Here is a 22,884-nt window from a genome sequence, read left to right as displayed (position 1 = left end):
GTGCCTCCCTGATATTTCTTTAACCGTTGGGGAACTATAGCAGTCAAACGCTGCGATCGCATCTGCTCCCCAGCAGTGCCCAGCAGCTGTGGGAAGGGCCCGCAGAGGGTTCGGCAGGACCCGCTCCTGAAGACACGATAGATAGCCGTGAGGCATCTAAGTTTGAACAGAGCGTAGCTTCAGGCTGTCAAGTACAAAATCGATCTGTTAGAAGGCTATCGGGCCTACCTGGGCTCCTCGACTATCTCTAAAAACCCAGGAGTGATGGAAGAAGCAGTCCTGCGACTTCCAATGTCCATCCTAAGTATCGCTATTCCATCCTAAATTTCCTATCCCCATCACTATTGTTAAATCTATGTATCTATCTATCTCCTTGCCAAGCAAAGGTACTACATAAGGTGCAGAAAATGCAAACTCCTTACCCATTTTGGCTGAAGATTATGTGTGCCCAAATGTACAGTTCTTCCATTTCCAACCGTTAAAAGTCCAATGAGCAGCAGCACTAGTCAGGATGGGGAGGTGACATTACTGAGGTCTAATTTAATCTCTCACTATTGTGAAAGACGGGAAAAGATTTGTCCCTACAGTGCGCTAAATTCTCTTTAAAATCAGCGTGGGGAGTCAGGGGTGTTTGGAGAATCGCGTCTGTCCCTTAGCTTTTAAGCACAGCTCCTACTGGTGTCAGTGGACCTGACCGAAAGTCCTATACAGTCCTAAGAGGAGAGTGAGACCACCCCCCAAAGCGCAATTTCCCTTAGTGTCCTGATGTCGCTCAAAAAACACAGGCGTGATGTTGGTGATGATGGATCCCCAAATGAAGCACAGTTTAACCAAAGGGGGAGGATTTAGCAAAATGCATAAATTTCTCGTATGCTACTGTCTGTAACAGGCAGATCTTCAGCCAGTTTCGTGAGCATAAGTTACAGCTGGCTTTTGCTGGAATAGTTTATGCTCTTGACCCTCCTCAGTTGTATAGCCAATAGGGAGTTGTCAGGCTACATGTGTTTTTAAACTTCTTTCAGCTAAATCCGAAATCCAAAAGCAAAATACAGCTCTCAGCAGTATCATGTGGAGTTGTGACACTCCCTGGAGGGCTCGGGCTCCATAAACCAATGAATGGATTACAATGAGGCATAAATGTAGTATTTTCATCCGTGGCAGATATAATCTCGAGCCTGTATTTTTTATGTTACTTAACTCTTTCAGAACGTAATGTGTGACAGAAAATGTCTTATAGCGCACATTGCAGTAAATATCAGTCAAGTATGCTTTATTGCTGAGCTCTACACGTTTCCAGAAGTTAACAGGCACAGCTGGGATATAAGAAATGGCAATGTTGTATATATTTCTTGAACATACAAAATACCTTGGCTCTCTTCTCCCCCACCCTCCACATTACATCCCCAGCTGTTCTGATCATGTCACACAGTGGATGAGTTTTTCCATCGTCAGCTTCTCCTAAAATGATAACCTTTATTCAGGCTTTCATTCTCCCCAAAATAAACTGCATTATCCACATTGTCGTCGCATTCAAATTGGGCTATCGCGGCTTATATTGCATGGCACGGAATAATAGAAACGGTAACTGGTGGAAGGTGGTAAACTGCCTGTTGGTAGCCGCCCCTGGCAGAAAATACTCAGCGCCAGTATTTGACGTCGATTGACTTCCCTACAAACCCCTCAAGTGCCTCTACCTGAAATTCCCTTCTGTCGGTCACCATAGTGTCATACGGCCACAACGCCGGACAGGTAAGGGCTGGAAGCTGCACACCTCTGGGGACATGAAGCTGTTTATATCCTGAGAGAATTACTGGTGAAAGACTGACGAAAGACTTTTGAAGGTTCCTGATACTCCTGAGAGACCTTTTGGGCGAGCAAGGGGAAAAGTATGCTTGATAAAGTAGCAGAGAACCACAGAAATCCTGTTTTATTTCAGATAAATTAAGCATTGGTCAGAAAGGACCTACTAACCCATACGTGAGAAGCGGTAACTGCAGCAAATGAGAGCAAATAGGGGTGGTGAAGGAGATATTAAAAGAGAAAACAAACAAACAAACAGAAAAGAAAGAAACATTCACGAAATTAAATACTAATGTGTTGCAGAGAGAGAATGCCTATTTCCAAACATTTGGTAATTTCAGATACGATACTGTGTCGCACAAAGTAAGACAATGTTATTTCCTTTTAAACTGCCATTCCGTTTAAACTGGCGAGCTGATGTGTGTACTTGAGGTCTGTATTTAGCAGGGATTTTTTCCCCTTTAGCATAAACCTTGTTGATTTAAAAAGTGAACAAAGATGAATCAGGTGGTAAATGTATTCATGTAATCATTTTCATTAATAAGCCGTTATAAATAATAGAGGGAAGGTTTTAAGTGTATAATTTTCTGTAGCACAATTGAGATTTTTCCACATCTTCAGCAGTAAGTTAATTAGAATCACCTGCATTTTCTTGGGCGGACACCAAATGGATTGCAAACAAAAACAGATTAAAATAGCTGTAGCTCATGGCATACAGATGACAAGATTCACAAAGAGGACAATCAGGCAATGAAATCCTCCTCTTTTTCAAACATTTTTAAAGGATATTCAGCTCTTGTGAGTCGCTGTAAAAAGACGTTTGTAAGTGTTTCGCTGAAAGACTAGAATGGCTTTGTTTCTGATCCCATGATGAGTGAAAGAAATGTTTAAGAAAGATCACTTTACAGAGAGATTCAGACTGAAATGTGATGACTGTGATTCAAGCCAAGCCAAAAATTACAGCTCAGAATTAAAGGGGATGGACGTGGCTTGGGAATCCATTTTCCCACATTCCTGAATCTCAATCATCCCAGCCAATGTTTAAAAGAAAATACAGTGGAAAGCGATGAGGTCACTTTGTTTAGCTGCAAGAAGTGGGGCTATCAGAACGGCAAAAGTATATATTGGAGGTAACGGCAAAATTACAGTGAACGGGCCGCATGTTCGATGGTTTCATTCAAAACAAACAGCTGCTTCAAAGCTGAGTTTAGTTTCTTGTTACGGGGAGCCTTCCGAGTAAGCCTTGTTTTTTTCTGGGGCTTTCAAACCATAAACTTCTTGAATGTCAAAGACAGTGCAACACAACAGAGAAGACGACGAAGGCACAGCGAGCTTGATTTAGGCGTTAAACAGCAGCCCTCCATCGCAGTGAACTGTGCGCTGCTTTAAATTGCAGTGGCTTTGTACTGTCGCTACCCTTATTTATTTGTATATAAATATCTAAGTGGAAATTCCACCATCAAGCGATACGAAACAGAATAAAGTGTATCATCCATCATATTCACTTGTTACTTATTCTCAGTATGTAATGCTCATATGCAGTGTTGTAATTGCTTCCATTAAACAGTTTCTGCAGGGTCTTGAAAACAATAAGATCTTAGTCAAGCTTTTCTCCTTTCATTGCATCTTGAAGTTATTACTGCAAGAAAAAATGAGATTCTCTTTTTATGTAGGAATGCCCCTCATCTTCTTGATATTATTGCAGTCAAACATAGAATTATTTCTTGTTAGCTAATTTCCTAAAGAGATGCACCAAACCTCATGTCAGACACCTTCTATAGAGTCATTTCTGAGCTTGCTGAGAATGAGTACAATTTCTCCTCTCCTTTCTTTCCCCCACTATCTCTGCCCCTACTAAATTCTGATGCGGTGTCAGGTTTTTGCTAATAATAGAATAAATAAAATATTGTTCATGCTACATTGAATTTGGGCTTGTCTGTCACAGGTCCTGCAGCTGGGCAGTGCTGGTCGTGAGTCCAGTACCTGCAAAGCATGTGAAAATTATCGATGGAGAGGACGTCTCTCCACCCCCTCTTTAAGACGAGACAACGAAGTACATGTTTTATGTTTCATTTTATTTGCTTCGATATCAAGTACAGTGCTTTACTGGAGATCCTATTTGTAGTGCATGAAGAGGTGTAATCTCTTCCTTGTTTCTGTTTGTCACTCCTCTTTCTATAATTCAAGGGATTGCATCAGTCTTCTTTGCTGTAGCACTGAACTGAGAGGTCACGTTCAGCTAATTATCTAAAATAACCCCCAAATCCTTTGTAACCTACATCCAGAGTGTCGCATGTACCTGGTGTTTCTCAATATGAAAATTTATTTAACCAGACTGTGACCATTTAAGGTGACGGTTCAGATCTTCTGTAATTTTACCTGTCCTTATCATTATTTAATATCTCCCCGATCTTTGTGTCATCTGCTTACTTTGCCAACAGAGATATTTTTTTCTCATTGTCCACAACTCTGATAAAAGTATTAGATGGCACTGGACTGAGAGCTCCACTCTCGAGAGCTCCACCACTTATGACCTTGTTAACTGATATCTCCCATTAACTACCACATTTTGATGTCTGTCGTTGAGCCAGTTTTTAATCCGTGTAATATATGCCCTGTTAATTCCATAAAATGCAAGTGCTTTAATCAAAATGTCATGTGGTACTAAGTCAAAAGCCTCATGGAAATCCAAACATACTATTTCAACACAATTGACTTTATCAACCAGACCTGTCAAAAATCCAATCCTATCAAAAACTGCAACAAGTTTGTTAGACAAGGCCCCGATTTCCATGAAACCATGCTGGTTGGGATTAATTTATTTTGCTATGAATTATTTGTGCATAGAGTCCTGAATTAATTATTTAAGTAGACTGTCTGGGACTGAGGTCAGTCTAGCCGGTCTCCAAGTGCATCCCTCTTACTGTTTTTACAATATCAGAATAACTCTTCTGCCACTGTTTCCAGCCTTAGTTTACAAATGAGAGAACCATGTATAGCATGAGCACTGATAAGTGAAAACGGATTCTTTTACAACAGCGATTATATCATTGTCCTTCAGACTGACTTACAATATCACCTGCTGTTTGGCCTCCTGGGTTTGTTTATCCTTGTCTATCTGGTAGAACTATCTAACAGGACTTTTGTATGGCACCCACTTCCACAGTAGCTGAGCACCTTCTCTGGACCAGGGATGGGACCTCTTTCCATACCCGATGTTAGCCGGTATGTTGTTTTCAGCCTCAAGAATGTGGAGGGCTTTGATGGGAGGAGTACAACAAGTGGGTAGTTCTGACAATCGAAAGAGAAGGTTTTTTTTCTAGCAAAGCAGAGCAAATCCTGGTGTCAGCCTCTGGCCCTGCTCCAGGAGCTTTTGCGCATGTCTAACCCCACCAACGCCACACCAAAAAGCAGGATAGAGATCTCAGCAACGCTGAAAACCACGCTGAGTGCAGATAACCTATGTTCAAAAGAACTGGTGCCCATTTCTACTCCAGCTGATCAAGCTGCGTAGCAAGTTCAAGTATCTTCAGCTCACACCACTTCTGCACGACACATTTTACGTCCGTATCTCCCTTGTTGGCTGTTAGTATCTCCATGTTCATTTTCTCTCTGTGGTGTAACTCAAATTTCTTTCATTGTTCTCATCAGTTTCACCTCTGTTTTCCATGGCATCAGACAAAGCCTTTTATTTTTTCACTCCCAAATTCACCTGAAACTCCACGTACCTCTTGTAACTCTGTCCAGATACAGTACTTCTAATGTGGAATTTTAATGTGCCAGATTTATTCTTTGCTACTCTTCATGATTTTCCTTCTACTGGCATACAAATATCGATACTTCCGTGAAACTTTACTTTTGTTGCATGTTCTTTAGTGATGTTTTTCTCAGCAGACACATTACCTTGCCGTTGCTGTATTTGCTGCATTCACCCATTTCTGCTGCTTTAAATGACTCCATGCCTCACTTTTGTGCCCTCAGTAAACTTTTAAAAAATTGTTTATATATCAGATATTTATGGTAAGATGCATATGAAAACAGGAGGAAAGAATTATAGTTTTCGGGAGAACATACCCTGATAATGACCTCTTAAATATTTGTAAAGATAGCCCTGGGCATCTGAGCCCACAAAATAGTTTATAATACAACAGCTTGATTACATAATGATACTTTAGTTTTAAAACGTATGATCTTTCTGTTTATGGGAAGGCATAATAGGCTCCTTTGAAATACAATATTTTTGCCCTGAACATAACTGATTTTAAATGAAAGGACTAACTAAAGAATGCCTTTCTTCAAGTTTGTACTTCACTTTGTTGTTGCATCCAGCATGATGGTTTCTTTTACAAAACTCCTACCAGGCCTGGAGACCACACCTATTTCAGGATACATTAATTGTGAAAGTTTCATGGGTTTCTGTGCAGGAAGTTACCTAGTACCATTTAAAATGGCATATTTTAAATTCTAAATCTTATTAAAAAACGGAGAGAGAAATTTCTGTATACCACCCCTCCCTTCCCCCCCTGCACAGAGAGAATTTCCTTTTATATTCAGTTTGAAGATATTGTCAAATTCAATTTGAAGATATTGTCAAATACAGATTAAACTCAGGCAGAACGCAGCAGGGTTTGTAAGAGGGATTTGTTCTACGCAACAGAAAGAAATGAATGAGAACATTTCGTTCAAGGCAGTTCATAAAGCATCAGAACTAGCTCAACCAATAGTCTAATATTTCAAAATGTATGTTTAGATAAATATATCACCTAAGCTGTTATTTTTTTGTGTGTTTTTAATGTTTCTCTGCACTACCTGGTTCCAGCCCAGACTGCTGCTGGAGCTGACACTGACCTGCACTGATGGTTATTTCCATTCCGGCTAGAAGCAGGAGTGCAAGAAATGTTCTTAAATTAGTGTTCTTCTAACATGTTCCGTGCGGTTAACGCAGAGTGTGTATAACTTTAATTATAGGTCATAAATCTCAACCAAGCCTGAGTTCGGTTGCCTTTTAGCTTTCTTATCAGGAGTACCTGTATGATTTTTTAATGAAAGTAGTAAAAATTTGCCTATAGCTTGGCAGCTAAACTGATGTATTATTGAATAAGTCCTGTTCCTACGTTTCTTACACCTTTATAAAATTTAGGGTGGAAATAGTGAAGTCTTTACCATGCTTTTGGCGGTCATTTCTAATCATGGGTCCATCCTGTTCTGAGGTTGCTCATTAAAACAAACAGAAACAAAGTTGGAAATTGGGATATAAAACATAAAATACTTATTCTCCTCTTGGGCAAAATCCAGTGATTCTTCCCTGGCGAACCCTACTCCAAAACAGAAGAAGGTTGCCCTATGGTGAGCAACAGTTGGACTTTATTATAACGAAATTTTTTTCTGAAACGTTCTTTACCACTGTACTTAAACGCCAGCACCAGATAGGAAACTCTGCAAGGCTTTTGTTTCATCTTGTTCCCTAAGTATTTATAGCCTGACATGAAGAAACACTGACAGCAGTGCAGCGATGTTTTTATTCTTGATAGAGGTGCCCTTAAAAGTGAATTTGCTTTGAAAATTGTTATAGAAATAGGATATTAGAACTATAAAGGCATATTTCTCTCTCTTTCTCTCTCTTTCTCTTTTACACCTAATTGCATTTCCAAAATAAGTTGTTAACAATCCAGCTAAGATAATGTGGTCATGAAAAGGATGTCCAAATCCACCAATTTGCATTGGTTTGGTTTGGCTTAACTTTCAAAGTTCTTGGAGCAGAAAGTTGATGGCACGTGAACACTATAATTGGCTTGATATTCTTGGAAATTTTTTTTATTTTATTTTTTCTCTCTGCCATATTTTATAGTGTCCAAATGAAATGCTAATCAGACATCATTTCTGGACCAAAGTAAAATAATAATAATAATAATAATAATAATAATAATAATAATAATAATAATAATAATAATAATGCACTTGTATACCCGGATCATTTTGTAAGATGTAATATCCTCCGATTTACAACGTAGTTTACTTTTTCACTCGATCTGGATAATTTACGTAGGTTCCAAACTGATGCTAATAATGTGAGACATTGCTATTTCACCCAAAGTGACATGTATTGCTTTCACTTCCATTTACCCCAGAAGGTGAAGAACCAAACTGACTTCAAACCGAAGTTAACATTCTGTTTTGGGACTTGTTTATTTGTTTATTTGGTTTCTTTTATTTTTCTTCTTTACTTTCTGGTTTAGACTTCAATTTACATGATGCAATTCTTAATCCCTTACCACAAGAGTCCCGCATTCCTATGCTGGGAATCACTCTTGCTTTCTCACTCTCCCCTTACTAAAACAGAATGAGACTCTTCAGATTTAGGATAGAATTGCATTACTTAAACATTTTAGTAATTTCCATTTGCTCATATGTTATATATCCAGTAGATGGATAACTTCCAAGTGTTCTTGATTACCAAATCTTTTTGATTTCTCTTAAATAAACTTTTTCTTTATCCCTCTAACCAAAGGGGATCTTCCTGAGATGAATCATCGCTCTCAGTATTATATTGCAGGACACCCACAGGTGCAGGGTAGAAAATTGTTATAGATAACCAATGTATAATATGGAATTATTATTCCTTTTTTTTTAAATAGATCCAAATCAGGATGTTCCTAGCAGGATAGACATAAAATAAGAACTTTATTTTGTAGAGAGAGAAAACAAACACATGAACCAACAAAAGACTTTACTTGCTTTCAGTCTGCATCAAAAGGAAAATGAAATCTTTTAAAATGTTTCAAGATCAATGAGGAATACCTCCGGCCAGTTGAGTCCAGTGGCTGTGGCACTCATCTGCCAAGGCACGATGCAAGTGCCTTTGAAATAAGGACTTGAACCTCAGCTCCTTCCTATTTAAGTGTAATTACAACCTGGTTTCTGGGCTTTTGCACTTGTTTTCACTCTTTATATAGTTTCATTTTTTCCCTTTTCCCCACTGTGAATTGGAAAAAAAATTCCCCCTAGATGTATTGTCAGAAAATATTTCCTCAAAATTTTTGGTTTTGACAAATTAGCGTTTTCCAAGAGAAAGATTTTCTCTGAAATTGCTTGCCAAAAGCTAATTAAAACTTGTGTTGCAAGTGATGAGTAGCCTTAAAAAAAACCTGTTTTGTGTAGAGTCTCTTCACTTCTTATGTACTTGCAAGTTTTAAACGAGAAATGACAATGTTCAGTTTAGTGTTTTCCATTTTTAATCATGCAGATTCGGTCGTTGTTGCACAATAGCTAATTCTCTCGGGAAAGGAGAGCGGTTCCCATGTGCTTTGAAATGCTACAGCTATGCAACTGGGGCTGGAAGTGCTATTTTAAACAGTCATATCAGCAGAGCTTGCTGTAGGAGATAATATGTCACAAAAGGGAGTATGACATCTAGTTTCACCTAGAAGATAAACCTTGAGTAGATATGCAGGGAGAAACAAAACTGTCAGGTTGTCCTTGAAAAGAATGGCCTATATTAATGAAGAAATGTACTCCAGGGCATATGCTATTTGGGATATTTAATTTCATCTTCAAACTTGTCTGATCTGCTATGAAGAATGTGGCAGAGAAACGGTAGTTGTGCGTAGTCTCACGCACGTCGTGATTTCAGAGTGGGCATCTCACCGCTTTATTTTCAGAAAGGTCACAGCCTCAGAAATTCGCGTCTGAAAAACCCAGGCCCCAGACTGAGAACTTTCCCCAGCGCTATTAATACAAACACCCCCCGTTTAAGCGGGGCTTGCATAGCATCCTGTGTCTCCCAACCAGCCCTTGCCTAAAGCGCGAGAGCTCGTTCACTTTTCCTTTCCTGTCACACTCGAATACCCTTGCAGACCCGTATTCTGCTGACAGAATTACAAGATAATTATAGTCAGGTGTTTTGTTTTCACTTAAGTTAATCTACCGCTTTTATTTTTCATTGTTGTTTTAATCAGGCAGGAGACACTTCAGTTCTTGTCAGGTGGATTATTTTTCAGTCGTTCACTGCACGGCTCTTCTTCATACTTGTTAGGGCGCTTCTGGCTTCCTGACAGACGTACAAAGAAAAATACTTGTATGATCTAAAATGAAATATGTGTTTCTCTTTCAGGTCTAGATGTTGATGGAATATACAGAGTTAGCGGCAATCTGGCAACAATACAGAAGTTACGATTTGTTGTCAATCAGGGTAAGTGATTCCTCCACCCTGGTAATGTTTTGTTTAGTACTTAACTGTCTCAGATGACAGTATTTCAGAATCTGCTATACATTAGTGGCATAGAATGATGAGCCGTGTTTTGAAAAAGAGAGGAAAGGGAAGGTAGAAAGCTAGCGCACAGAGGGAAATGTCAGCTAGGAGAGAGGAAAAACAGCAGAGTAAGCAGAGGAAAATAGTAGTTAAACGGGAGATGAGAAACAAACAAGCAACAAAACAAAAAAAAACAAACCCACCCACCAGAAAAGCCACAAAAAAAGAAAAAAGGAGGAAATGGATAGATGAAACAAGGTGGCAAAAAACAAAGCACATGTAGAAATCAAAGAATCAAAGTGAGGGAAAAAAAAAGATTAAAAGGAAAAATAGCAGATTGGATGGTGAAAGTTAAACAAAACCAAAAGTAGAACAGGGATCCAAAGGAAACCAGCAAAAGAGAAAAATGCGTTGAAAAGAACTGAAAAGGAAATAGTAAGAGTACTAGCTCTGTCAAAGTCAGTGGAAGAGTTACCACTGATTTTGAAATTGCAAAGGTATGACCGCAGGAAATGAGAAGAGATGAATATTATGGGGAATTGAGAACCAGAATTAGAACCAACCTGTACATATTTATTGAATACATTTCCACAGATTCAGTGTATAATGAACATAATTCCACAAATACTAAAGAACATTTTTCACAGAAGTGGCCTAAATGAATCTAACATCGATCAATAGATACTGGTACAGGTGTGGCCGCCAATATTGGTAGCTAATTAGGATGCATGACAAACGCATTCACCTCTCCGAACAGTTTCCTCCTCTTGACAAAGACTAAACACCCCCATATTTAATAGCTTAGCAGATATCATTGATGACGGTGAACCTCCTGATAGCACTGAACGAGAAAGTAAAATGAAGCATCTCAGAAATTAGGAAATATCCTAAATCTTAAATCGCATTATAGACTTTATATACTTTTGAATCAACCAAGTATGAATGTCAAGCTGCTGCAATGTTTTCTCCTACTTATTAACTCTTTTAAACGTTACCTGGAGACTGCTACCCAAACTGCTAAATACTGTGCATTGCATGTGTTTTTGGAGATGATAGCTGTTGGAGAAAAACTTCCTCAATTACTTTTCTACTATACATAAACTAAGAATTTGACTCAGAAATCCTCATGAAATGGAGAGATACTAGAGATGCAAAAACATTCCCACCTTCGAGCCTACATTTATATTTCTAAGGAAGGTCCCAGGGGAGCAATAGATGTTTGCCACCTCCTCAGCTGCTCCAGATAAGTCTTGTCTTCAGCTGAAACTGGAGGGTGAACTCTGGTTTATGAGGAATCAGTATTTATGCCAGTAAATTCAGTGAGACTGAATAAATCGTCAGCTTCGTGGTTTTGACTCATTACTTGAGTTGCCTCAGATTTATAGTTGTTGGGTATTTGTGTGTCGATAATGTAGTCTGCCTTGGCTCTCAAATGACTGTTCACTGTATTTTGTTTGGAGACAGAGAGGCAAAACCAGGACCTTCTATCCTTCCCCACTGCCTAGGATCTTTGCTCAGGAAAAAATGTGCCATAAAAATAATGGTCCTGTCTATCACGTCTCGTGGCATCCAAAGGTTAACGTACTTGAGGTTAACGTTACTGCTCAAGTTTTCACCTAAAACAGATGGGTTGATAGTGTAAAGCTAGACGAAGTCTAGCTAGCCAGAAGTCTAAGCTGGCGTTTTGCAGCACAGAGGTACCAGGCACCTTTTTCTTCTGGTTTATATCACTGTGAAAAATGAATATATATAAAGGTGAAGTTAATGGTACATTAAAACCACTCTGACACTGGCTGCTTAGGACACGTGCAGGAAATCTGCTTATTGAGTGACTAATGGAAGGTGCCGGCAGGGAACAGCCCACCGAGGCACAGTGTACCTGCAAAAAACACCGTGAGGAGATGGTTTGAAGAGGATTTACTTAACGTGTGCTTGGGAGGACGATAGCAGTCTCTACCCGATGTCAACGAGGGCCTGTTGTCCCCAGTCAGGTAGATGCTGAAGACAGCAGCAGTTTCAGACTGTCTCATGAAGTTACAGAAGTTACTTGGAAAATGAGTATGTGCTCCCCACCTGCTTATCTACCAGTCCTCTAAAACGCTGCAGTGGGATGATGTTTAATACTGCGCTCGCCACACACCGCTTTTTAACTCGGTAATTATTGTGACCTTCTAGGTTCAATCCCTATACCTTCGTTTTTCTGTAGTTAACGGTGGGAAAGCACTCTCTATAGATCTGATTTTCCCATACAGATCTTTTTTTTTTTTTCATTATTATAGTTAAAGTTTAATTTAATTATAAATGCAAACAAATGTTCTGAAAAAGCCTATTGACATTGCAGAGATTGACTGTGCAATCAGTTCTTATACAGGCCAAATACTTAACGGGCTCTTTCTTCCTGCGTGCTTTGCCATTGTGTTACACCTACATTTATAGGATATAAATAATATGTATCACATTGGAAATTAAAGATCATAGAAGAGACTCTAGGCTGGCTGCCATATCAAAGTATTTTTTATTAGAATAACCATTAATTAGAAGATAGTAAAGCTTTATTTGGCTCCTTTTCCTACACTGTTAATGTCATCTGCAGCATCAAAAATTAAGAACTGGTGAATATGAAAGGAAAACGAACTAACAGTTGACAGGTTCATCGTTAAAGAAGAAATAAGAACAGTAAGAATCTAAAAAGACGCTTGAAATTCTAGATTTTTTGGGGTGAGGATGGGTTTACAATAAAAAAAAAAACACCTTGTATCTTTGTAAATTCTCTGAAAATATTTTGTGTTTCCTTCTCATTTCTTGAGGTAGGCAGTTCCTGAACAGGGCTTTGACCTTGCCAACATGAGCATCAGCAGAACAAACTACCTTATTTATTTTATCCCTTTCACAGAGTTTTCTTTTTCTATAAAAGTCTATTGATATCACACCTTTTTTGCTTCTGTGCAACAGGATTATCTTTTATCTGTGATTTATTTTCCCATTAAGAGCTGAAAAGATCAGTTGATCATAAGAGGACCAGGCTATAACATCTCTCAGCACTTTCGAAACTCTATGTCATCATTTTTCAAATCACTGAATCAAGGCAGTAGAAGCTGTTTGGACCAAACTGACATCAGGAAATTCGTGCTTTTCTTAGTCTACAAGTGCTGAAAGAATTTTGGTTTTAGAAACTTAGCTACCAGTCATTCAATAATTCTGGCTGAGAACCTATAATAGCCAGAGACATTACACAGAGATGTCCATTCCTCCTGTTTTATGTATTTTTGCTTAAGTATAGTAGTTGCAATCTTAAACAAAAAAACCCGAACAAACAAAAAAAACACAAACAAACAAAAAAAAATACAACCAAACCAAAAAAAACCCCAACCAAACAGAATTTTTGGCACTTGGTAATTCTTTAGGGATTTGATGAAAAATCTGGAGGACTTTTGCTGGTTTTATGCAAGGTCCAGTAAGTTAAAGCCTTTAAAGATATTTATAAGGATATTCTTTTAATTCACACCTGTAAGAAAAGGGATAAGGTTCTATGAATGGGTCTGTTGAGCCCTGTAAAGTGTGCTGGCAGTTCCCAGGTATGAGGATGCTACTGAAAAGATCAGTTGCTTTGGCCCAAAGCCCCAGGGAGGGGCTGACACGTGTCAGGGCTGGAGGAGCCCCAGGTGGGGCTGCTTGAGACCATTAAGGCACCACTATAAGAAGGTGGAGACACCTGGGAGATGCTCTTCAAAAACAAGTTTTCTGACCTGATGCTGGCAGTGAACCAAAAAGTGCCTGAGGAGGAAACCAAACAAGAGGGAGGACTCTTCATGCATGAGGGTGTTAGCATATAAGTAAGAGTGTGAATTTGTGGTGCGCTCCCTGCTTTGGCCAAACCCATCGTGTTGATGCGCGCTGTGATATAATGAGGTAAGACTTTCCTTGTGCTAAACACACGTGCTTGTCCCAGCAATCCTCCGCTGCCCTCTGTGCTTGAAGGCCAGAGACACCTGGGTGAGGAGGTAGAAGCTTCCTCCTTCTTTACACCTCCTGTGTTAACCTGCTGGGTAGCTGGAAAGGCATTCAATTCCTATGACCGTCAAACAAGCAATTTTCATGAGTACTAAGTTAACTGAAAAAAATGGAGCTATAAAGGGTTCATAACACGTTGCTGAAACACTAGGATTCTCTCCTAATGCATATATGTTCAGGGAAACTAACCATAGAAATACAAATTTCAATACTTGTTGGTTCATGCAGTAAGTGTTGGTTCATACATAATACAAGGGAGTTCCTAATTGTCTTTATACCCAAAGCTTTGTTTGCAAAATGCTTGGTATTTGCTGTACAGGTGACCTTTGCATCCCGTTGTTTCATTTGGAATACCTTGTGCGTTAACTGCGAAACACCACGTACCATCCAAAGGTCAATTACTGTGTTTTTATGGCTTGGTTGCTATGCTGATGTACCAAAGTGGGGGGGGGGGGGGGGATATGAATTTTTACAGAGGCTAAATATTACGTTATGGTGGAGAGGCACGTTTCTTATAGAACATGGAAAAGGACAGCCAAAGGTATCCGAATTGGTAACTACACGGGGGGGAAAAAAAGGTGAATTTAATCTTACCCTGACATTACTTCCAGTTAACAAAAAAAAAACATTTTGGTAAAAAGAATCAAAGGGTTTCTGCTGTTTCTTCTGTAAGAATATACAGGAATAGAATCCAGTTTAAGAAAAATTAAAAGTAAAATTTAAACCACAAATACGTGAACCGATCGTGAATATTTATTAACTAAATAATTTAATAATAAAGAAAATGCCTACTTGATTAATTGTTACAGAGTAAAAATTACAATAAAACTGTCTTGATCAGTGCTTTGCAGAAGCACCATTACTGTCTGTGCAGTTGTTTAACAAGGATTTAATTGGAAAGATAAGTGAATGCACATTTAAAAGTATTGTTAATTTGCTTTATAATCACCCCATCCTTCACAGTATTGACAGCACCAGGCACAAACCCCTTTCTCTTTTACAAGTATTATTTTCCATATGTGCACAATAAATTCTGAAGCAGTAATTGGAAATTTTATGGATTTCAACATACCTAGTGTTTTGAGTTTATAGGTGCCATATCCCCTCTGTAAAGGTAGATCATAGGTTGCATTTTAAGTAAAATCATTGCCTTTTTATGACCCGTGGGCTGTTTTGGAGGTTGTGGTGTGGTAGTTTTAGTTTTTTGGGGTTTTTTTTTTGTGGTTTGGTTGTTTTTTTTTTTTTTTCCGAAATAATATCTAATTCCTATTTACTCTTCCTTTCCATTTGAAATATCAACAAAATCCTCATTGCAGCGTTATTTTTGGTTTAATAAACAACAGCCGTCAAAACCAGTAATCTTCAATATGTTTATATTCCATCTGTACTTATATTTATTGTTCTAAAATGGCTTGGATTAATCTAATTGACAAGTAAGAGCCCAGACCATATGAGCAGCTAAGGATGATACCTTTAACCAGCGGGATTCTTCAACTGTACTGACATGTTCTTTATCAATGAACTATGAGAAAAGAGGAACAAATCTTGGGATTTATTTTATAATTTTTTTTAAATATTACTGATTATGTGAGCTTGCTGGGACCATATGTCTAAGCCTCGGCTATCAGGAACCGGAGTGGTTTCCCGGCTGGCTCTGCCTCGGTGAGCAGAGCCCGTGGAGCTGACACAAGACGGAAGCCGCTTTTGAAATGGAGCTGCCAGGTCAACACGGATGGGCTGGGTGGTTTTGAAGCAAGTATGTAGAAGGAAAAAAAGGGAGGAGGGAACTGGGGAGGAGGGGTGGGGGAAGAAAGGAAAAAGAAATAAAAAGAAAGAGCACCAGCTCCTTTTCACAGCTTTATTTCTTTAAAATAAGAAAAAAAGGAGGAAAAAAGGAAAACCAACAAAACCAAACAAACCAACAAAACTCCCCATTCAGAAATACCTGAGTCTTTCCATTGACCCAATATGTCCATGTTAAAGGCAATCAGGAGCTCTGGTCCTGCCATTAACGAAGGCTCAGGGGGCAGAGGAGAGCAGGTCCTCTGTCAGCTGCCAACCTCCAGACAACAGCTACAAACATGAAGGTCCAAGAGGACCGTCGTGGGCTTTGCTTAAAATTCCAGCAGTGGAAAAAGAGGGGGGCAATAAAAAGAAAGAGGGAACGGTTCTCTCCTGCAGTCACTTTCCTTTTTGTTGTGGGTCTTTAATTTCTTGTGCATATGCATTGCTGAGACTTCCCATTGCATCCTGCCATCTCGCACATTTTTAGATGTTTTAGGAGGTTATTAGTTGTATTTTTCAGGCATACGCGAGTATGCTTAGAAATACGTGAACATGTCTTGGTTGGGGTCTAACCTTAGAGCTGCCCTCCAGCCTTGGTGACGTTCTCCCCGTCATCAAGCATGGCCCAGACAGCGAAGCCTTCCTCACTTCTGCCGGCAGCTGCTCGTGTAACCAGTCTCGCTGAGAAACCAGTAAGAGCGGTCCAAAGTTCACGTTGGAAATATCAGGCTCAAACTGGGTTACTTGCTAGCTGAGAACCAAAATGTCTTGAAAGCCTTGAGTCAAAAATAGTTTTTTCTTTCTTTTTCACACTTCCCAGGCAAGCACAGAAAATAAAATGGACTGAAGCAATTTTCAGAAATAATTATAAAACAGCTTGTTTCTGGGTTAAGACCTGCATATGCCAAGCTGTAGCCAAGAATTTATTTTTTTTTTAATTTAATTTTTTCTAAGCTTTAAAACTCTGACAACAGAATACTTTAATTGAGCCCACAGTAGTTGGTGAATCAATTAATACGTACATGTTACTGATGTGGGTTCTTCCCTTTTCTCTCTCTGAATGTCTGCTTTATGATACAGAACATTTTTTTTACACGCAAAAGAAGGTGTGGTTTCCACATCTTACCCTTCTCTTTCCAGAGGGGAAGGGGGGAAAGTATAGTACCCCAAAGAGTGATCTGTAAATCTAAGTCAGGGGATGAAATGATGGAAATACTGATTTTTTGCAACTGATGCTTTGAACTATTTTGTAAATAATGTTCATAATATATAAAAAAGGGATGATAGAGCTAGAATATTAATGTTTTTCCAAAATAACTTATTTTATTCTCAGTGTGAAGGGAAAAAAAAAAAAATAAAAGAGAGAAGGATAATCAGAATTAGAAGTCTTAGTTGCCCAGTCTGTGGCTCTAGACGCTGTACAATTTCTCTTACCAATGGTCTTGTCATGTTTTTCTTTTCAGCAGTGTGATGAATAAGTCAGTAGATTGGGGCAGAAGAGGCAGTAAACTAGGTTAGTGTGGTCAGCCACAAACATACCATGGATTTTATGGCATGTATTGTATGATCAAGCATTTAAGACACGCCTTTTATTTCTTTTCTAACCACAGCGTTATTTGCGTTACAATAGCTTTTTGCTTAGTAACACTTCAAGAAGTTGAAGAGCTTCTTGATAACCCCTCAAGGAGTGTTGTTTAGGCGCTGAGGAGGACTGTAGTTTTGCACGCTGTAGCAAAGGACTGCCTTTCTTCGGGGGATGCTCATCGTTGTCATGGGTGACTTTTTGTTTGGGTTTGTTGTTGTGATAGTAATGCTACAGGAAATACCAATCTGCAGAGCTCCAAAATAACAAGGAAAGGAAATAATTTATTGAGTCATTTGTTAAAAGTATTAACGGGAAAACTTTCGAACTAGGATTTTTAGGATGACGGAATAATCTCCAGGAGCTTGGGGTTGCCAGGCTTATTTGTAGAGAAACTAAGCCAAGTGTCAAAGATATTTTGCATGGGATGATCTTGTGCTGCACGGAGATGGAGACCCTGCTTAAAGTTGGTCATGCTCAAAGTCTTACAAGGTCATGGTGTGGCCTAATATTTAGGGTGTTTTTCTCCCCTGCGGTCGATATCTGTAATTCTGTGGTTTGGGCGTAATACCGGCTGACAAATAGGAACTTGCAATGCTGTCTGCAACAGAAAGGGTGATGTTATATGTGGATGTACGTTACATAATATTATGCAGGGTGGCAAAGGATGAGAGGTTACCACACCGCAGAATTAGGCTTTATCATGGTATTTGTGGTCTTCTGTATATTGAAAACTGGGAAAACCATAAATGCTATAGTAGACGCAACTGTTGTAGTGAGTGATTTTGGCTGGGGGACACTTTGGTAATGCACTTAACTGTTGAACTTCAGTGGTTATTTTAGTGGGAGTTAAGAGTTGCTGGGGGCCAAACTGGAAAACTTTCAAAAGAAAAAATCTGGGAGGAAAAAAAAAGTGTAAACTGCGTCTTCTATGATCATTGGAAACTTTTGTTTTTATGAGGAAACCTATGTTATTTTATTGACTGTCTTATTTGTGCAGACAGTCTTTCTTAGAAATATATTCCTGCTAGAAATAAATTTGTTCTCTTAAGAAATTTTCAAGTCACTCATACCATCGTTTTTGATGGATTTAGACTTGAATATTCCTCTTTTGTTTCTCTTTTCTCTCTCTTTTTTTTTTTTTTTTTTAAAGTATTATTGTGTAATTCAGTGGAATTTTTTGCATGAGCAAATTATCACGGTCTTGGAAAGCATCTTCCCTTAATACATTCTTTGGACGTTTTGAACTTGATTCAGTGACCTAATAATTGGTATATGGGGCCACTTGAGAGGATGCTGAGTATCAGACTGAGTCTCACAAGGCGGGGGGTTGAGCAGAGGATTTACAGTAGAGTTGGAGACTGGGTGCTAGAAGCCAGGTGAGATGTCTTAGAGCATTTAAAGTGCATTAGATGCCTATACATAGGCAAATGAATAATTTTTCTTGCCTACACCACTGGCTTTTTCCCTTTAAAAAAATATCCTATCATACATATGTGTATAAAAAATATTGCATATCTATTTAGTGGGAGAAACAAGTTTTTTTTTTTTTTTTTAAAAAAAAGGAGCTTTAAGAAATCCTGATATAGAAAAGTGTTGTATCCCACTGTCCTGAACAAATATGTACTACATACATAAAGACAAAGAAAGAGACTTTCCTTTCTCCTTTTCTTGCAGGTCTTCATTTACACTTTAGATGTATTATTGTAGGGGTTATTAAACATATTAATTTAAACACTTAGAGAGGTAGTCACACTGTATTTTAATTTCAAAGTTATGCATGGTACCAGAGTCTTCAAAGTGAGAACATAGCATAGCTCTCACTTGGGTTTTCAGCTCTCATCTGAACGTTAACACTATTCAGTCTGTAGCCTGCCTGTTGTCAGTAAAAGTAACGGGGATTGTTCAGATTTCTTGAGATCAAAGGTCCCGTTTCTCAACTCTTCTGTAATAATCTGAGACTAATCAAAACCCTTCGTGTGGACAAACACCTCGGGGTGAGTAGTGAGAATGATGCCTTTTGAAATCAACCTATGAATCCGTGGTTTTAATTTCGACGTATTGTCTCTGCTTCATATAATTACTATTATTATTTATACAACATAACTATGGTAAAATTTTGACATAGTCAGGATGTGGAGAGTTGAATACAATGGAAAAAAATATTTTGTATTTTTTCCCTCCTACTTCACAAGCAGTGTCCAACATGCAGCCAAATCTGCTAGTTTAGAATCCTTTCCCGTGTTCCTGTTGCACACTTTCCCCCCACCTCCCCCGCTATTACCAGCTGACATAATGTGGGAGACTTGGCTCATCCATGAGTTGCAACCTGGGCTGATGTTGGGACATATATGGGCAGGAGACATTTTGGGATGACAGTAGTCTGGAGTGAGGCTATGCCAAAATCCTGACATAAAGCTCAGCAGACCCTCAGCGCGGCATTCCTCACCTCTGCAAGCTGAGTAAAGGTCGTAAGAGGCATCTTTAACCCGAAAAGAGTTTTCAAATGATATCACCAAACTTTGCCTGCAATTGGGTTCATCACACTTTGAAATCCCATGAACTGTAGAGGCTGGACTGGCTAGAGTGTTAGAAGGTAAAAAAAAAAAAATCTCTTGAAAGAGAAAAAAATAGAGTGCTATTGCTGGATTTTTACTTATCGTAGTATACTAAGGAGAGAGATCTTCCCCTCCCCCCCGCCCCCAATGTAATCAGATAATTAAAAAATAAACAAACAAGGATCTTAAAACACATTTCCATTAGCCAAAGTTTTGTGCTTATGGTACAGAAGATTGCAAATGACTTAATAAAGTAGAAAGGAGCAGTGAAGAGAAGATGGACGTGAGGAGGAAGAGATTACTTGCTCTCGGTGGAACTTCCTTTAACTGCTGTTGGATGCCATTCTAAAGACAGAGCATAAATGCGAGAAAAAAAAAAAAAAAAGAAAAGGAAAATACGGGAGAAAAATGGCTAGAAGATTACATCACTGGTGCTAAAAGCTATTTCTTACTGTAAGAAAAGTTAGCTGCTTGTTAAGTGTTTTGTTCAAGGATAATGTGGGCATCAGCTGAAGAGACAGGATAACTGGTTTAAAAAAAAAAAGTAGTAGTCAGTGCTCAGAAAAACAGTACACCATGGGAGCTGAATAACTTCAGGGAAAGCTGCATGATACCTGACTTGAGATCGGTCTGGGTGGGACAGGAGGGAATTGGTCCCATCTAGGGAAAAAAAAAAAAAAGGTACAATTGGGAGAGCAAACTAGAGATGTGAAACTACATGAGGACATCAGGGCTAAAAAGCGATGACAAAAAGACACCCAAAAGAGCTGAAAGAGCAATACCGAGGGCTTGTGGGATCATCAGCTGTCCTGCTGAATCCAGGGAAAGAAACTTTCTTTTGGGTTTGTTTTTTTTTTTTCCCCCCTGTTTAATGCTTTGCACAAATGAAGATGCTAAAGCAACTTAGAGGTACGTATTTTTGAATCAGAGCCACGTGATAAAGCATTCAAACATAATGCAAATAATTGCAAACTGATGTATCCAGCAGTATTTTTTTAAAAAATGAATAAATAATTTAGCTTTACACATGGGCAATCCTTGCTAAAAATTGCAAATCAGAACTCTTCTGTTTGAATGTATTTTATTTTGTTAATGGATTCACTAATATGAAAGGCATCTAATTGTATAATGTATTATTAGTCATTTTCTTTGGCATCCTATTAACTTTAAATAATTCTAATATTTAACATTTTATAACATGCACAACAAAGTTCTTCTATCTCCAGCAGAGGAAAAAACATGCATTAATAATAAATTTTTCATAACTCTTTCTGCTGTGTATGTTGTGATACATATTTGAGCAGAAACATTGAAAACTGAAGCGTAAAATAACAAAGCGTGTTAGCCGACATTTTAAAAATATACATTGTAATATACTGTGGTCATGTAAATACAAGAGCTAGAATATAATTCAGTACAATTAACTTATTCTAAAATTGAGTCACATATAAAGTGTAAGATATAACTAAGTGCATCTACTAAATGTTTTTTTTCAGCGATAGCTGAACGGGAGTGTATAAAATGGTGATTAATGCCTACGAATGGAAGTGGTCTCCACCACAAGTTGTGAGCACTGTGGTTGTGGCTGAGTATAATAACCACACGCAGAAACACTGATAATCTGTAGCAAATCCCCAAGTTTTCCTGGGCTAGAAAGAAGATGACAGGTCACATTAGAAATTTTCTCCTTATGGCGTTTTTCCTTTTGTTTTAGTAGGTCAGATCTTGTTCCCGTGTGTTGTTGGAAGTATTATGGGAATGAGCAATGTCTAAGCTGCTTAACAAATGCACACTTTCCCCACACCAATCTGTTTTCTGGGGACAGCCAGGCTAGTGCTATACAGCATCCTCTCGGTTGGGTGCTATTAATGTTAATAAAATGCACTTAGCACTTAACATCTCGAGATCTCAAAAGAGCTTGCAAAGCAGCATCATTATCTTTACATTATGGGTACGGAAAATGAAGGATAGGGAGAGTAAAAGATTTGCCCAAGTTTCCATGGTAAATCAGTGACAGAGCCAGGAGCAGAGCCAAAATCTGTTGATTTATAGTCAGTCTCCTATGTAGCGCGCCGTGCCATTTCACCAAACTCCATTTGCCAAGTCCCTACTGCGTACAGAGACTGCAGATAAGGCTGCAGCCGCCTTCTGAAACGTGGATTTTGGGCTCGGAATACTGCAAAGCCAAATTAGATCTTCAAATGCGGGTCTCCCCTGTGATGCATCTCCAAGCGCCGGGCCACCTGTGCGATGGACCGGCGCTGCAAAGATCCATGAATAAGCTGCTTTAAATTCCTCTGCGCTGGGGTTACTGAGTAAAGGGACCTCATCCTTGAGGAGCCGCAAGGACGTTTTACATGTGAATGAGGTCCTGGTTGTCGTTCCTGTGGTCCTAGGGATGCATCGCCACGCGTTGTGTTTTGCATGACTAAGCCGCACGGAGCTGTGTGTGTGCACTAAGCATTTTGAAAATGACTACATCGAGATAATATATGAGCAGATATGTGCGTTGAAGGGCTTGTGCTAACTTCTCTGTGAGATACCAAAATATTACTAGCTATATTTGGTGAGTAGGAAAATGAGGAGCTGAGTGACACGCCTGAGGAAGTTCGTGATGATCCTGGAATACAAACCAAATCTCCTTGTTTCAAACCCTTTGCCCCAGCTCCAGGGTCATCCTCTTTTCACCTACCTTAGGGGGCAAAATATGGACCAAAACCTACAAAGAACGGGCTGTCTTCCTGCCACTGTGGATCACAGGAGCAAGGTGAAAACCAAGGGGTGTCTTTGGTCAATGTGCCCGTCTACGCGGGCTGAGCATCCTTCCTTACAGGAGTGAAACACCTTCAGATTCCCCCTCGCAGTTTTATGCCTCTGTTTACAGTAATTGTATCGGTCAT

At 39.1% G+C, this 22,884-nt stretch overlaps 1 protein-coding gene across 1 annotated transcript in view; it reads left to right on the top strand.

Moving 5' to 3' along the window:
• Positions 1 to 22,884, top strand: part of ARHGAP15 (Rho GTPase activating protein 15) — a 319,965-nt gene that overhangs the window by 201,271 nt on the left and 95,810 nt on the right. Inside the window, exon 10 of the mRNA XM_082483158.1 lies at positions 9,911 to 9,988. Within this exon, the coding sequence (XP_082339284.1) occupies positions 9,911 to 9,988 (78 nt within the window). The remainder of the gene's footprint in view (positions 1 to 9,910; positions 9,989 to 22,884) is intronic.

The sequence above is a fragment of the Vanellus vanellus genome, assembly GCF_965231255.1.
Source record: "Vanellus vanellus genome assembly, chromosome: 5".
NCBI lineage: Eukaryota > Metazoa > Chordata > Aves > Charadriiformes > Charadriidae > Vanellus > Vanellus vanellus.
Note: the sequence above shows the minus strand (reverse complement) of the source record. Positions and strands in the feature narration are given on the sequence as shown.